The sequence below is a fragment of the Galeopterus variegatus genome, unplaced genomic scaffold (genome assembly GCF_000696425.1).
Source record: "Galeopterus variegatus unplaced genomic scaffold, G_variegatus-3.0.2 Scaffold468, whole genome shotgun sequence".
NCBI classification, from domain to species: Eukaryota; Metazoa; Chordata; class Mammalia; order Dermoptera; family Cynocephalidae; genus Galeopterus; species Galeopterus variegatus.
Window position 1 is genome coordinate 32,113 of NW_007726579.1, and position 17,473 is coordinate 49,585.

At 36.6% G+C, this 17,473-nt stretch overlaps 1 protein-coding gene across 4 annotated transcripts in view; it reads left to right on the plus strand.

Moving 5' to 3' along the window:
* SPAST (spastin) overlaps positions 1 to 17,473 on the plus strand; it is a 67,475-nt gene that overhangs the window by 21,710 nt on the left and 28,292 nt on the right. For 2 of the 4 annotated variants that reach the window (XM_008569140.1, XM_008569141.1), the window contains exons 4-7: positions 4,320 to 4,415; positions 11,411 to 11,598; positions 12,218 to 12,351; positions 12,733 to 12,826. In XM_008569140.1, the coding sequence (XP_008567362.1) occupies positions 4,320 to 4,415; positions 11,411 to 11,598; positions 12,218 to 12,351; positions 12,733 to 12,826 (512 nt within the window). The remainder of the gene's footprint in view (positions 1 to 4,319; positions 4,416 to 11,410; positions 11,599 to 12,217; positions 12,352 to 12,732; positions 12,827 to 17,473) is intronic. The other 2 variants (XM_008569142.1, XM_008569143.1) reach the window with 1 other exon arrangement.

Consider the following 17,473-nt stretch of genomic DNA (forward strand, 5'->3'; position numbering starts at 1 on the left):
TCCTCTCTTCCAGGAACTCAGAAGGATTGGGAGTGGATATACCAAAGACAGTAGAAAAGATCAGTGCGCAGATGTGTAGTAAATAATATAATACATAATTTGTAATGCATAATATTTCTGTATTATGTGCTGGTTAAAAATCAGAGCTTTTCAGAGGTGTGATGCCAAATAGCTATCTAATTAGGATGGAGAATGGGGAGAATGAGCCTTGAGTTCTCCGTACAGGATGGTTTGAGAAGATGCAACTTCTCTGATAAAAATGGAAGAGTTCATATATTTTATTTACCTTTAGTTTAGTGATTGTGAACCTTAGAGCAAAGTTGTTAAACCTGCTGTAGATAAAGATAGTTTTGGTGTCAGCATCTTGATATACCTGGCAGTTATACTTCTTTTTTTAAACTTAACTTCATTTGAGATCCATTTATTAAATGCCTACTTAGTACCAGGTATAGTGCCAAGGGATATAATACATTTATTTATTAACTTAACAAATATTTATTTGGTGGCTACCATGTGCTAGGCACACTTGTAGGCACTTAGAATATAGACAAGGATCCCTCCTCCATAGAGTTTGTATTCCAGCGAGGAGAAGACAGGTAGTAGACAAATAAATATAAAAAACAAATTATACATTATATTAGAAGTTGATAAATATACAGAAAAACAAAAGTAAAACATAGATTAGGATCGGTTGGGAGGTGGTTTGGGTTTTTAGTTTTAAACAGAATGGTCAGGGTATCTCTCTTTGATTAGTTGACATGAGTTACCCATGAAGATACCTGAGAGAGGAATGGTCCAGAGAGAAGTAAGAGCTGGTACAAAGCCTTAAGATAATGTACCTGGTATGTTTGTGAAGCAGCGAAGAGACCATTGTTCCCAGTAAGGAGAGTGTAGTAGTGATGAGGTCAGAGAACTCATTAGGGGGGAAGGGATTATCACAACACACAAGGCCTTATAGTCCACCATGAGGACTTGAGCTTTTACCACCTATGAAATGGAGAGCAATTATAAGCATTTTTAGGAAAGGAATGACATAATCTCACTTAAATTTTGGAAGGATCACTGATTGCTATGTTGTATATAGAATCTAAGGGTAGAACCAAAGGAGAGCAATTAGGACCCTGTTGGAGTAATCTAGGAGAAAAATGGTGGAGGCTTGGGCCAGGGTGCTATCAGGAGAACTGGAAACAAGTGGTTGAGTTATGGTTATATTTGAAGGTTGAACAAACAGATTTACTGATAGATTGGACAAAATGTTCCTGAGTTTATAGAACTCATAATGTAGTGGGAATGGCAGATACATTAAAAGATCATCATTATCACTGCAGGATAGAGATATACAAATATTTTGTAGGAGTGGGAAAATAGATGTCTGAGAAAGCTTCCTGGAAGTGAAACCTAACGTGCAGATTTAAGAAGATAAGCAAAAGGTACTAAAGAATGTGAGAAAAGACATCTTGGGAGGAAATGACAGCATGAACAAAGACTCAAGGGTAACAAACAGCATGGTGAGTAGGGCAGGGTAGAGACATGAAGTTGGGATTGCTCAGGCATGAGAGAGATAGGCAGATCATGGGTGGCCTGGTTTATCATATGTAGAAGCTTGAACTCTATGAGCAATGAGAAGCCACTAAAGGGTTTTAAGTAGAAGAGTTATATGGTAAAATTTTCTTTTTAAGTAGATCACTCAGATGATTGTATGGGGGTTGGATGTCAAGAAGCAAGGTCACTGTTATTTTGGTTTTTATTTTATTTTTCCTTTTTTTTTTTTTTAAGGTCACTTTTCTTTGGTTTGGTCTTCTAGTACAGAGTCAGTGGCTATTCTTCCCGTTCCTTCCTATGTCTGTTTTAATCTAAGTCATTGATTAATCTACTTTTCTTGACTTTGGTGTTACAACACTGTGCTCTAACCAGCTGAGCTAACTGGCCAGCCAACCTTAGTCATTTTAAAAGGAAGCATTAGTCTAAGTTTACTTTCTTTAACAAAAATGAATTGGAGCAGGGTCATAGTAGCAGTTTTCTGCTATAGTTATGTGTGTGTGCTTCTACATGTATAAGTCTAAATTCAACATACCTAAAAACAAGATCTGTAGTTGTTTTTTGTTTTTTAATAAAGATGACCGGTAAGGAGATCCTAACCCTTGACTTGGTGTTGTCAGCACCACGCTCTCCCAAGTGAGCTAACCGGCCACCCCTATATTGGATCTGAACCCATGGCCTTGGTGTTATCAGCACCATACTCTCCCGAGTGAGCCACAGGCCGGCCTAAGTTCTGTAGTTTTTTATTCCTAATTATTAGTTATCAAAACTAAGGAATTAATTTCTCTTTAATTTTGTTATATAATGAATGTTTCTGTGAACTTTTTGTTACATTTCATTGAAGAAAGTATTAGTTGATAAAGAAGACCTGTACAGATCAGTGTTTTTTCTAATTTGTGATTTTATCTTTGAGAAAAATTAGGTGACCTGCCTGTTAGCTAACCAAAAAATAAAACAAAATAAAAAAACTTCAAGGTATATTGTATCAGCCCGTCCTAGGATATAAGGATACAAAAGCTGTGCGGTACTTTGTGCTTTGTACAGAAAAGATAGCTGCTATTTAACCTGCCCCAAAGGCATATGTGGTTATACTGTAAACGAAGCATGGCACCTACTTGTGTGACCTTGGAAATGAAAATTTTAAGAGAGTTAGTATATGTGCTGTGTTTTTTTTTTTGTTTGTTTTTGTATTTTTTAAAGATGACCGGTAAGGGGATCTTAACCCTTGACTTGGTGTTGTCAGCACCACGCTCACCCAGTGAGCTAAGCGGCCATCCCTGTATGGGATCCAAACCTTTGGCCTTGGTGTTATCAGCACCACACTCTCCCGAGTGAGCCATGGGCTGGTCCCTACATCTCTCTTTTAAAAATACAAAAAAGATACAAAAGTAAAAGATAGCAAACCAAATGTAATCTTTCCTGACCCCATATTCTCCTAGTTATAGTTTTCTGCTGCTTATGTGCTGTGTTTTTACATGTATTCACTGACTTACCGGTACAGACAACAAAAGTCAGATATGACTCGGACTATTTCAGCAAAATAAATATGGTAAAAATTGAGCCCCTATTATGGCTGAGGCATAGAGTACATACTTTATATCCATTGTTTAATCCTTGAGACCTTTGGAAAACTGAGGCTAAGTCAAGGTTATGTCACTAGTAAGTGGTGGAGCAGGGTGTATATCAACTAGCATATAAATTGACTGCTTGAATGGGGGAAGAGAATGCAGCAGTGATGAGGATTGACAAGGAAGATCAAACGGCTGCCCTCTTCATCGTCAGGTGCAGGACTTCGAGACCTAGATCTTGGGAGAGTTGTTTGTTGTTGTTATTTAAAGTGGGGGTAGGGTTGAAATAATCCTTTTGAATTTTTAATTATTTTAAAAAATGTAATATAGGCACATGCCACTAAATTTTATTAAAAATTTGAGTTTAGAAAGCATCCGTCCTATACTATGCCCCAGCCACTTATTTCCCCTCCCTGGAGACAGCTGCTATTATGTTTTTGTGGGTCCTTTTTAGAGGTAATCTTCATGTATATAACTGCATATGTGTGTGTTTAAACAAATGGTAGGGTACTGTACACATAGTTCTGCAGTACGCTTATTCCATTCTGCTTTATTGCATTTATTTTTTGCCTGATGTATGTTAGTTAATGTAGCTGAATATAACATTTCCTGACATTCCTTATAGTTTCTCTCTGTGCCATTTTAAATGCTTGTTCTCCTTTCCTGAAATGTCCTTTCTTTTTATCTTTTCAAACCCTGGCCAGCTCATAGCCCAATTCCTCTGTAAAGCTTTTCAGTGGTCTCTTTCTTTTGTACTGTGCAGTCTTTTTCTTCTTTTTTTTTTTTTAAGTATAGTTGTATTGTAAGTTGCTAATTATATTTAATAAATATCTGGACAATAGAGACCATATTCATTTTTTTTTTTTTATCTCCATGGAAGTCTCCTAACAGTGATTTGGACATATTACATAGTCAGTGAATATATGCTGGTGATAATAGTAATATATAACTGCCTCAATTACCAAACCTGAGTAAGGCATATTTTGAACTTAGACATTCACTTGTTAGTTTTTGTTGCTATGTTTATGTCTGAGTTTTTACTAATTATATTTTTAAAGAGAATTTTATATAAATGCAAAAACTCTTCATCATGTAACAACTTTGTAACACCTTGAATAATTTTTCATTTCACATGCACATTTTATTTGTTCTTTATATTTTTTTCTTTCTGTTTATTTTGTTCTTTTTTTTTACACCCTATCTGGTGCATAGAGAAGCTGCAACCAGTTTTGCAATTTTCCAAGTCACAAATGGACGTCTATAATGACAGTACTAACTTGACATGCCGCAACGGACATCTTCAGTCAGGTGGGTTTAGGTTAACTAACATGTAAAATAATAAAGCTTGTACACAAAGTAGAGTCTTGCTTAACCTGGTGATGTTGATTTTATTTCATAATGGTAGATTTAATTGTTTTTCACAGGGCTATATTGAAAATACAGTATTCCTATCATTCATAGTATACAAACATGTAACAAATAAGATATAGCCATTCTAAATATGCTTTATTTGCACATTTTGTAACCTCTAAGTTTTCTATTTTTTTACTTTTTTTGTGGGGCGGGGGAAGCTGGCTGGTATGGAGATCCGAATCCTTGACCTTGGTGTTTTTACACCGAGCTCTAACCAGCTGAGCTAACTGGCCAGCCCTAATCTCTAATTTTTGAGATTATAAAATATGAGGGAACATTCTCTGAAGTTATGAAAATATTCTTTTCTTTCTATTGTATTTTAAGCTTCTGTTTTTTTATAGTCATACCAATTTTTTCATGAAATAGTGTTTTTTAAGACAAATTTTGGGGCCGGCCCGGTGGCGCACAGCGATAGTGCGCTGCTTGGGAAGCGCGGTGGCGCTCCCGCCGAGGGTTCGGATCCCACATACAGACCGGTTCCCGCTCACTGGCTGAGCGAGGCGCGGGAGCAACACCGAGGGTTGCGATCCCGTTGCCGGTCCCGGTCCGGTACGGGGGCGACACTGAGGGTTGTGATCCGTTGCCGGACATGGAAAAAGACAAAAAAAAAAAAAAAAAAGACAAATTTTAAATTTTCTTTTGTTATATATAAATTTTCATTGTATATCAATTTTCATATATACTACATGTGAATTTTTTATTGTAGTACCTGTTAGAAAAAATTTGGAGCTTCACGTAGTGAGGAGAAATATTAGAATATTGTTATTTACTGTGGATTAAACCTGTTTTCCGTGAAATTTGGGGATCAACCTCTGCAGAAGATTAAATGCTTTTTTGTTTTGTTTTGTTTGGGTGAAGGAATCTTCATTTCGTAGGTTCTCTGACAACTCAGCTAGTTTTTTTTTGTTGTTTTTTTGGGGTTTTTTGGCAGCTGGCCAATATGGGGATCTGAACCCTTGACCTTGGTGTTATAATACCACACTCTAATTAACTGAGCTAACCAGCCAGCCCATCTCACCTGGTTTTATTGGTGACTTTTTCAGCAATAGTTTCATGTCTATGGCTTAAATTTTATTAAAGTAAACATTACTTTGTTCAAATTGTTGCAGAAAAACCTTAGGTTAGGCTATAAGACAACTGCCTTCTTTATTTATTAAGGTTTTTTTTTTTTTTTTAAAAAGATGGCCGGTAAGGGGATCTTAACCCTTGACTTGGTGTTGTCAGCACCACGCTCAGCCAGTGAGCCAACCGGCCATCACTATATAGGATCCGAACCCGTGGCCTTGGTGTTATCAGCACTGCACTCTCCCGAGTGAGCCACGGGCCGGCCCCTATTAAGGTTTTAATAGAGAAGAGGTAGAGTAAATGGATTTCTATGGACAGAAGAAACAGTTGGTCATCAGCTCTTTCCCTTCTGTCTTCACCTCTTCCTTAAGGAGTTCTCACTTTGGTTTGGTCTTCTAGTACAGAGTCAGTGGCTGTTCCTCTTCCCATTCCTTCCTATGTCTGATTTAAAATGCCATTTCAAGTATAGATGTAAGTACTTCGCCTGTTTGTCTTAGCATGTCTGTGTAGGGCTGACATTTTCTTAAGGAAATTTTTGATAAAAACAAATGTAAGAATGCATCACATATAAATAGTTGTTTCCAAAATACATATTGAGATGTAATCCTACCAGGGTAAATAGTAAAAGTTCTCTAGCTCTGAAGAGCTGGTATCGCTTGTTATCTTGATTCTCTTCTATTTCTATACACATGCTAGATCCCACTGTATTTCTCTGCCATGCCAAAAATTAAAAAAAACTTTTTAAAAGTCATCTTCCTCTTCCTGGGACCCATTTTAAAGAATCAGACTTATTTCAAATCCCTGGTAATGTCCTATTAATTAATTCTGTTTTATAGTTGGAGGGACATATTGACTTGAGAGTTAATGTATACAGCACTAGTATTTGATAAGCAGTGAACCCTAGGGAATGAGCTGGCTCACTCAGGCCTAGTTTATTAGTGTTACTCCCTTCTGGAACATTCTGGGATGTTTCACTTGGATGAGTTACTTCACCTTCCTTAGGAAGTCATCATACCAGAATCTACTTATTACTATAATATGTTATCTATAGTGTCCAATTTTCAAGTCAAAATTATTAGACATGCAAAAAAATAGGAAAGTATGACCCTTATTCAAGAAAAAAACCAGTCTGTAGAAACTGTGAGTGGGCCCAGATGTTGGATTTAGCAAAGACTTCAAAGTAGCTATTATAAATAAGTTCAAAGAATTAAAATAAAATATGGCATCAGTTAACAAATGATAAAAATAATGGATATTCTAGAGTTAAAAAGTATAGTTACTGAAATTAAAAACTTTATTAGATAGCCTCAACAGTAGGTTGGGGATGTCAAAAGAAAGATTCATCAACAGAAATTAGATCAACAGAAAATACTAAATCAGATGACTCCTGTAGTGTCAGAAAGCAGATTAATGTCTGCCTAGGGCTGGGGGTGGTGAGAGGGATAGAGTGCACATGGACGCCAGGAAACCTTAGGCTATGATGGAAACGTTTTATATCTTGATTTTATTGTCTATTTCACAATTATGTACATCTTCACAAACTCATTAAATTGTATACTTTATTATTATAATTTTTTTTATGTTTGGCGGCTGGCTGGTATGGCACTAAACAGCCAGCCCCTAAATGGTATACTTTAAATGGATGCAGTTTATTATTTGTAGATTATACCTCAGTAAAGTTGGTTTTAAAATACCGAAGGGCATATTTTCTCTTTCTTTTTTTTTTTTTTTTTTTTTGGCTGGCCAGTATGTTTCACTGTATTTTCAAATATTATTCTTATATTGCTATTCCTGATTTATCAGTTTTTGATACTTACTAACTTCTCATTGGTGGAAGAAGACTGAAAATTCTCTTACTCTACCATTGCCCTTTATTTCCCAATATATCGTCATGCCCCACATAAGGACATTTTGGTCAAGGACAGACCATATAAGATTATAATGGCTATACCATATAGCCGAGGTGTTTAGTAGGCTATACCATCTAGGTTTGTATAAATAAACTATATGATGTTTGCTTAATGACAAATTACCTAATAATACATTTCCCAGAACTGTTCCCTTCATTAAGTGACACACACATGTGGGTCTTCAAAAAGTTCATAGAAAGATGTGTACTATATTTTAATTCAATTTTTCCACCTTTTTTGGTGGCTAGTAGGTACAGGGATTAAACCCTGGACTTTGGTGTTATCAGCACTACGCTTTAACCAATCCATGAACTTTTTTTTTTTTTTCCTTTTTGTCTTTTTCCGTGTCCGGCAACGGATCGCAACCCTCAGTGTCACGCCTGTACCGGACCGGGACCGGCAACGGGATCGCAACCCTCGGTGTTGCTCCCGCACCTCGCTCAGCCAGTGAGTGGGAACCAGTCTGTATGTGGGATCCGAACCCTCGGCGGGAGCGCGATCACACTCCCAAGCGGTGCGCTGTAGCAGTGCGCCACCGGGCCGGCCCCAATCCATCAACTTTTTAAAGTACTCTTGTATATTGTATTTTTAGTTATTTTTTTAATTATAGTAAAATTACTATGACTTAGTAGTATACATTATGATTTTTCTGTCTTGAGTTTTCCTTCCCTACAGGTTTTCTGATTTTTCTTGTTCTCTAACTTCATGTTATATAGCTTTTTACTTTATTCTGTGTTTAATTTGCTTTTTAACCTGATGACATCCTTTTGTAGTTCTTTTAAAGTGTCTGTAGATAAACTGTCTTAGGCTTTCTAATGTCTGAAGATAACCTCATTCTGTTTTTTTTTTTTTCTTCTTCTTAAAAGATGACTGGTAAGGGGATCTTAACCCTTGATTTGGTGTTGTCAACACCGTGCTCTCCCAAGTGAGCTAACCAGCCATCCCTATATAGGGATCCGAACCCATGGCCTTGTTATCAGCATCACACTCTCCCAAGTGAGCCATGGGCTGGCCCTTGAAGATACCCTCATTCTTATGTGGCAGGTCACTTTTTATTCCCTCATCATTTTGTTCATACCTCATTGCCTTCTGACATTTGTTATTTTTGGTGAAAATTCTGCTATCTTTATCATAGATGTTCATTGTGGAAATTTCTATCTATAGTTTTAGGACTGTGTAGTTTCTGTCTGAAGAAATTCTTCTTTAGTCTCTTTTTTTTCCCTCTGAAATGGATGCTAATATAGCATTACCCTAGGCAGAAATTGCTTTTTTTCTTCACATCGTTGCTTTTGCTTATGCTTTTCCTTTTCTGGAATGCTTTCTTGCTTCTTTCCTGATGGTCAGTATCCATTAGTTTCTTGAGAGTATGGTTCAGAACTTTATATTTATGTACTGGAAAAACCTCTTGATCAACCTTACTCTATTCCAAAGTTCCCTTATTTTGAGTTGTCTTATCATTTGTGTTGCTTTGCCTCCCACAGATTTGTCACCCCTTTTCCCTTGGGTGATGAAGCCACCAAAGATTACTCAAAGCCCATCTCTTCGGGCCGGCCTGGTGGCGCACTGCTACAGTGCGCCGCTTGGGAGCGTGGCGGCGCTCCCGCCGAGGGTTCGGATCCCACATACAGACCGGCGGCCGCTCACTGGCTGAGCGAGGTGCGGGTGCAACACCGAGGGTTGCGATCCGTTGCCGGTCACGAAAAAAGACCAAAAAAAAAAAAAAAAAAAAAAGCCCATCTCTTGTGAGCAGTGAGATGCCCCAGAAAGGGGTTAATATCCCAGAACCCTCAAGCGTGAGGCATTCCTTCCATTTTGGAAATTAAACACGAATTGGGGTTCTCTTCCTGCATTTATTCTCCAGACCAGCAAGTTACAGGAAGAGACATAGTTTTAACAAGTCTAACAATAGAACCTGGTAACATTCGGTAAAAACAAGTCACGTGACATTTCATTAGACAATTAAGTGATCTACCAACAAAAATTTGATCTAGGAAACATTTTTTTCTCCCTCCAGCAGCTTCCCAGTAACTTTACATATCAGTCAGTAACCTGTCTGTCTTTGAACCAGCATCCTCACTGTGTTACAATTCTTTATCTTACAACAGAGACTCAGTTGCCTGGGGAAAATTTCCTGCCCCCAAACTGCAAGGCTTTGGAAAACCAGGCCCTGTGAAATACATTTGCTTTAATGAATCCTCTACAATTTGGATATACATTTACTAATTATTATAAATTGTATCTGTTCCTTGTGTTCTGTAGATTGAATCTGTTTTTGAAGATAGGGACCATAGTTCCATTTTTTGTTTTTATTTTTCCTGTACTTAGTATGTTGTGCATTATTGGCCATTTGATATACTTCTTAGCTTAGGTAAATGAATCTTCGATCTTAAGACTTTGCTGAGATAGGTAGTTTCAGCTCTTATTGTGACTGGAATAATTCTAGAAGTCCTAGTTGTTTATGTCATAGAACAATAATCCAAGATAGTTTAGAGTGAGTCTATAATAATCTTCATGACCGTCATAAATTTAATTATTATAAATGAACGACTCAAAGTTGGCCTAGTTTTTGAGTATGCGGGTATGTGGTCATAACTGTCTCTTCACAGAGCTATATATTTTTCCACTTGTCTTGGAGGTCCTGATTTTAGTTTCACAGTGCCAGTTAAAAATTGCTGTGTTCAGAACCTCATTTTAAGGTATCCTGTGAATGTATTTTTTTGTTTGTTTTTACTTGAATTTTGTTTACTCTTTCTGATTTTATAGCAGTTTACCTGAGATAAATAAACTGTTTGGTTTTTGGAATAAACTGATTTCCCTATACTAGTTTAGAGTCCTTAGTTTCCTTAAACCGTATAAAAGAATTCAATGACAAAATCAAAACTGAGGCTTCTTTCTTTTCTCTTGGCCACACTACTTTGCTGACTGATTTAACACTTGTCTTCACGGCAAATTAATAAAAACTGATGCTTATTATGTAGTATATAAAAATATTACTTAGAAGCAATGGGATTTGAACATTAAATCACAGGCTTTTTTTTTTTTTTAAAGATGACTGGTAAGGGGATCTTAACCCTTGACTTGGTGTTGTCAGCACCACGCTCTCCCAAGTGAGCCATGAGCCAGCCCTTAAATCACAGGCTTTTAATATAGAAGAGCATAACAGGACAAGTAACCCTTTCAACTTAGTCAGAGGTGTTCTGTAAAGGTTTATTTACATGTATACATCACATAAAATAGTTGGTAAATTAAAAACCACATCTTTATACTTTTCCAATTAAAATTGATCTGTTTTAAAAATTCATAGTGGGTATAGGCTATGGACTTTTATATAGTCTTAAAAATTTGGAACCCAAGAGTGAAGTGCTTTTTTTTTTTCCTTCTGTACAGCCTATCCCTAATGCCTTACTGCATTTTATTTTTTGTGTTTTAGGAGCTTTATTTGCTTGATAACTTTTTATATTCTTGTCCCCACAAATGAGGTTTTTTCTTAATCTTACAAATACATTTCTTTGTAAGAAGATGTAGAATATACATCAGGAAGAGGAAAAACCTAACAACCATAATCCTATCCACCCAGATAACTCTTATGAACACCTGTTATATGTTCTGATCGAAATCTTAGTTTGAAATATTTCTGGATTTAAAAATTTTATTGGCTTGATTTGCAAATTTGTACCTGTTTTCTCTCTCTCCCCCCCTCTTCCTCCCTCCCCCCCTCTCTCTTTTTTCTTTTCTTTTCTTTTCTTTTTTTGGCAGCGGGCCAGTACAGGGATCACACCGTGGATCTTAATGTTATTAGCACCGTGCTCTAACCAACTGAGCTAACCAGCCAGTCCTGTACTTGTCTTTTTATTACTTTTTATAATGTGTAGCCATAATTTTCTAATCTTGATGGTTTTACTTTTTCATTGATAGAAAGTGGAGCTGTTCCAAAAAGAAAAGATCCCTTAACACACACTAGTAATTCACTGCCTCGTCCAAAAGCAATTATGAAAACTGCACCAGTAGGTCTTGGAAGCTACTCCAAAGCACCAAGTTGCAGTGGTTTATCCATGGTTTCTGGAGTGAGGCAGGGGCCTGGTTCTGCGACTGCCACTCATAAGGTATTCTGGGATTATAACTTTAATTGCTATGCTTTGCAAATAAAAAATTTTGAGCATGTTTTGCTTACTGAAGTTTATCAGAAGTACTTTACAATACCTCAGAAAATTGATAAGTTTCTACAAAGTTAAATATAAAACTCCTTTTGGACTGAATTAGGCATTTTATGTTAAGTGTGCTTACCTAGTCTGTTTTATATAATGTTATATATTTCATTTTTAATTTATTTTTCAAATTATTTCGGTCTATGTAAATATTTTATTTATTTTTTTCTTTTGGCAGCTGGCTGGTAAGGATGTGTAAATGTTTTATATCATAAACATACCTAGAGTTTTGTCACATTTCTAACAGGGATCAAAATTACATGATTGTTTTATCATAGGGGCTTTCTGTTATAGTAATTAAATCTCCCTGTATAACATCCTCTATAAACCCACTTCATGCCAAATGTAATTCTATCATGAATACAATTTTACTTTGGGATAAATATACAGTTTTTGGATTTTTATATCCTTTTGTCTATTTTAAAAACTTGAATTCTGTAAACTTTGAGGTTAATTCACTTGTTAAAAGTATAAATGTTAGGTTGTATTTTCATATTTAAATTTTGTATCATTTAAGGGTACTCCAAAAACAAATAGAACAAATAAACCTTCTACCCCTACAACTGCTGTTCGTAAAAAGAAAGACTTGAAGAATTTTAGGAATGTGGATAGCAACCTTGCTAATCTCATAATGAACGAAATTGTGGACAAGTAAGTTTGCCATCTAAAGTTTTATTTTACAGTCCTTATTTTTAATTTTTTTTGTATTTTAAAATTTTTTAAATTTTTATTATTATTTGCCGGTAACAGGGATTGAACCTTGACTTTGGGGCTATCAGCACCATGCTCTAACCAACTGAGCTACCTGGCCAGCCTTTTAATTTTATTTATAAAATGTATCATGAGTGAAGTAGATAATAAATACCTTTCTGATTTACAAGCTTAATTTTTATGATAGTTTTTAATTATATAAACATAGAAAATCATAGTTTCACAGTTGACATCAAAATATACTTCATAGGGTTTATACTTCATATTGTAATAACTGAACCATATTTCTATTGTGGAACTAACTAAGGTTCTCTTTCTTAGTGGAACAGCTGTTAAATTTGATGATATAGCTGGTCAAGAGTTGGCAAAACAAGCATTGCAAGAAATTGTTATTCTTCCTTCTCTGAGGCCTGAGGTAAGGGCTTTCATTTTCCTGTAATCCCATGCATTACTGAATTCATAGTAGTAGTAAAGAAGTGTTTTGAGCTGTGCCAGATGACTAATTTATATAAGGTAACAGTACATTTAATATTTTTAATTTTTTGTTTGTTTGTTTTTGGGTTCGTTCGTTTTATTTGGCAGCTGGCCGGTACAGGGATAGCACCCAGGACCTTGATGTATTCAAGATTTAATGTTTTTAAGAAGATGAAGCATTAGCAACTGATGTTGACAAATTATTTTAGGAGGAGAGAATAAATATAAGAGTTCCTAATTCCCAATTCATTTTTAACATTTATAGAAAAAGTGGGTAGTATGTTATAATTTTTGTGGGGGCAGGGGGAACGGCTGGCTAGTATGGGGGTCCAATCCTGTGACCTTGGTGTTACCAGCATCATATTCTCTCAAGTGAGCTCTCAGCCAGTCCTGTATGTCATAATTTTTATGAGAAGGTGAGCAAGATTTAATATTAAGAGACAGAAATCATAGTGGAAAAAAGGGAAATTAAGGTGAAATAATTCTTTAAGTATAAATTTGAAGAACAATTTTTAAAATAATGCTTTTCAAGAGTATTAAGTCATCGAAATAGACAGAGAGCCAGTGAATGATGGGTAGGGATCTAACCTTCCATCACATATTTTTAGAATCTTTTAGGAAGATAGATAATCTTGTACTTGATAATAAATATTTGGTTTTCCATACTTAGATTGTTTTGGATTTTCAAAATAGATTGCATATTTAGTGCTATCCAATAATGTTGCAAAAAATAAATCTGTGAACCCACTTCTGAGTCATAATTATTTCTTCTTGAACATGCAAATCTATGGACTCATCTACAACATCTAGTAGAAATACAGTGGTGTGGCACATTGTGATAGATGCACTTTTAAATGAATATGCAGAGGTTGTGTGGTTCTATTTTTCCATAGTCTCAATCTTTCACATAATTCCTTCCCAGTGTTTATCACTTGTGAGTACCAACTATGCTATAATTTACTATTTTCCAAGTCTACTATATTTTACTTATGGCTCGTTCTTTTTTCATTTTTTTTTTGTGGGTGGCTCGTGTGGGGATCTGAACCCTTGACTTCAGTGTTACAAGGCTAAACTCTAAGCAACTGAGCTGACCAGCCAGCCCTTCATTTATGAAATCACTGGTTTGATATGCTAGTTAAATTTTTGTTAATATCCAGTAAAATAAGCAAACAATTATTAAAATAGAAAGCTAGTTAAAATGAATATTAAAAAAAAAAAGCTGAAATAATGTAAAAATGTTGGTCACGAGTTACTTTAAATAAGGTTGAATAACCTAGCCTCAGGAGAAGCAGAAACCTTAATAAATTTAGTAAATTGAGATGTAAGGTAAAGCAGGATGTGTGGTAGAGCCAGGCCTCGTTGTTTGTATACTGGTACACACTTGCCCTTATATTTTGCCACACCTGCCAAATGGAGTATTTTTTTCTTCTAGTTCAAATTCCCAAGAAAGGCGATTTTATTGTCCTAGCTCAGCTTTTCATAATAGACCCATAAAATGGATCATGGTAAGCCTATGAATGGGTAAGACATATCTCATAAAGCACCTCCATCATGCAAAAAATCACCCTTATTCTTAATAATATTCCCATAGTAGGAAGCTTGCATGGACCGCAATAGAATAGGGACATTGTTAGGTACAATGGAAAGTTGGTGTGGCAGGCATCATTATGGAACCATTCTTCAATGTACTGGAATTATTATTTCATTGTAGAAGCACAGCATCATAATTAAGTCATCTACCACTAAAACTGGTTTTAAGGAGGTAAGTGATACTGAAGATACTCACTTGAGATAAATTGTTCTCAGAATTAAAACAAGTTCTTCAACCCTCATTCATTCATGAAGTCATATACCTGGAAGGGATGTTGAAAAAACTCTTGTCCATTTCCCTGCCATCATATAGGACCATGGTTTTAATTATATTTTAACATTAAAAAAATTTTTTTTTGATGGCTGGCCAGTAAGGGGATCCAAACCCTTGACCTCGGTGTTATAACACAATTCTCTAACCAATTGAGCTAACCACTGAGCCCTAAAAATAATTTTAAATATCACAAGTATATCCTTGAAAAAAAATTAAACTTAAAAATTTAAATTTAAACCAAATATACAGAAGAAAACAAACCGTACCTTCCCACCCCAAACCATGACTACATTTCAAAGTACATCACCATTATCTAAATTTTTTTCTTATATGTTTTACATGGAACATATATACTCTTTATCCGTATTTCATAGATCTGTTCCATATTCTGTGCAGCTTATTTGTCCATAGAAGAATGTGATTGTCCTCCAATGTATTTATTCATTTATTTTTTTTTGGCAGCTGGCCAGTATGGGGATTTAAAACCTTGACCTTGGTGTTATAACACCACCCATGAATTTCTAAATATAATGTTATCTTTCATATACCAGCTTGAACATTTGCCTTTTATTCTTTTACTTCTTTATTTTTAAATAATAATCTTACAGAACCCTTTCTTAATTTTTATTTTATTTTCGAATCTGTTAATTTGTATGTCATAATAGATGAACGCTTAGCTCCATTCCATTATACCACACATCTCCTACCCATATCTTCCCAGTATAATTATATCACAGCTTTAATTTAAATCAATATTCAGTGCTTTTAAATATTATTCACTGTCAAGCCAAGTAATGTACTATTCTTTTTCCTTGCACATCTGTTTTTTTTCCCCAAGAGCAAATAACTATTTTTCATTTGCTTAGTTTTCATCTTACCCATTAATAATTCTTCCCTCACATTTTTAATCCAGTTTCCACATGGTCAAACCAAACCAATCTGTTAGCTCAGTTTTGTTTTTTTTTCCCTTAGGATCACATTCCCTGGAACCCCTTCTTCTGTTCCATTCAAAACCAGTTGTTCTCTATGCCTATTTCAAAGCAGTTCTATAATCTCTCAGCACCACCATAATGAGAATTTCCTTTGCCTTCTATGTTGGGTCTCCTGTCTTTTGGATTCCGTGGTTTATTTTCTGATTTTGATGGAGTATATCCCCAGTAACTTCCTGAGAAAGGGCTCATGTAAGGCAATTTTTTGAGATTTTGTATGTCTAAAAATATCTTTATTCTGTTTTCTTCCCTTACTGGCCATTTGACTGGGTGTTAAGATTTAGGTTGGAAATTATTTTTCCTTAGTATTTTGAAGTCATTGTTCATTGTCTTCTAGCTTCCAGTGTTGCTTTGTAATAGATACAAAAGATGAGGAATCAAAATAGAACTGGACTTCTTATTTTTATTTTTCAAAGCTTTTTGGATCTTCTATTTATTTCTGCTCTTCCGATATTATACAATTTGCTGGCTTCATTTTGCTTTTCTTTCTTTTTTTCTCTTTTTTTCCCTTGCCCTTTCTTTTTTTTTCTTTTTTTTTTTTTTTTTGTGTCTTTTATCTTTTTCCGTGTCCGGCAACGGATCGCAACCCTCAGTGTTGCCCCCGTACCGGACTGGGGACCGGCAACAGGATTGCAACCCTCGGTGCTGCTCCCGCGCCTCGCTCAGCCAGTGAGCGGGAACCGGTCTGTACGTGGGATCCAAACCCTCGGGCGGGAGCGCCGCCGCACTTCCCAAGCGGCGCACTTATCCAGTGCGCCAACGGGCCAGCCCTCCCTTGCCCTTTCTATTCTAAGAAAGGTTCTAGAATTCTTTAACTTTTTGTTCTTTACTTTCTTTGTTCCAGCTTTTTTTTTTTTTTAAAAGATGACCGGTAAGGGGATCTCAACCCTTGGCTTGGTGTTGTCAGCACCACGCTCAGCCAGTGAGCAAACCGGCCATCCCTATATGGGATCCGAACCCAGGGCCTTGGTGTTATCAGCACCACACTCTCCCGAGTGAGCCACGGGCCGGACCTTTCTTGAACTTTTTTATTTGGTTCTCAAACCTTCTTGAATTGGTCTTCTATATTTCATGTCTTTCCTCTTTAGACTTCATTTTTTTTGTCCTTTGTTGTACTTGCAGGGATTATTCATCAACTTTATTTTCCAACTATTTCCCGGAAATTTCAGATGTTCTGTTTTTAATTTCAAGAGCTCTTACTTCCTCTGCTTTCTCTGCTTCCATCATCTTGTAATGTGAGTTACTGAGTCACTGTTACCACTACCAGATGAACTTTGGACTTCCCAGCCTCAGAAACTGGAACTTTGAGGAGCCGGTGGTGGCAGCAGCAGCAGCAGCAGCAGCAGCGTAAGCGGCACCGGCAGCAGTGGCAGCAGCGGGGGAAGCAGCACCAGCGGTAGCGGCACGAGGGGGGAAAGCGGTGGCAGCGGAGCCGATGGCAGTGGTGCCAGCGGCAGCAGCGTGAGCGGTGGAACTGGCAGCGACAGGAGCGACACCCTGCGGTACCGCCCCGTCACCCAGCAGCCCGGGAGAGTCCAAGCTGACCAGAGAGGTGGCTCCCCAGAGAGGCCCAAGACCCGATATGTCCATCAAGAAGACATAACAATTATAAATATATACACACCCAATATTGGAGCAGCCAGATTTATAAAGCAAATTCTTTTAGACCTAAAGAAGGAAATAGACACTAATACCATAATAGCAGGGGACCTGAACACCCTCGCGCTGACAGCTC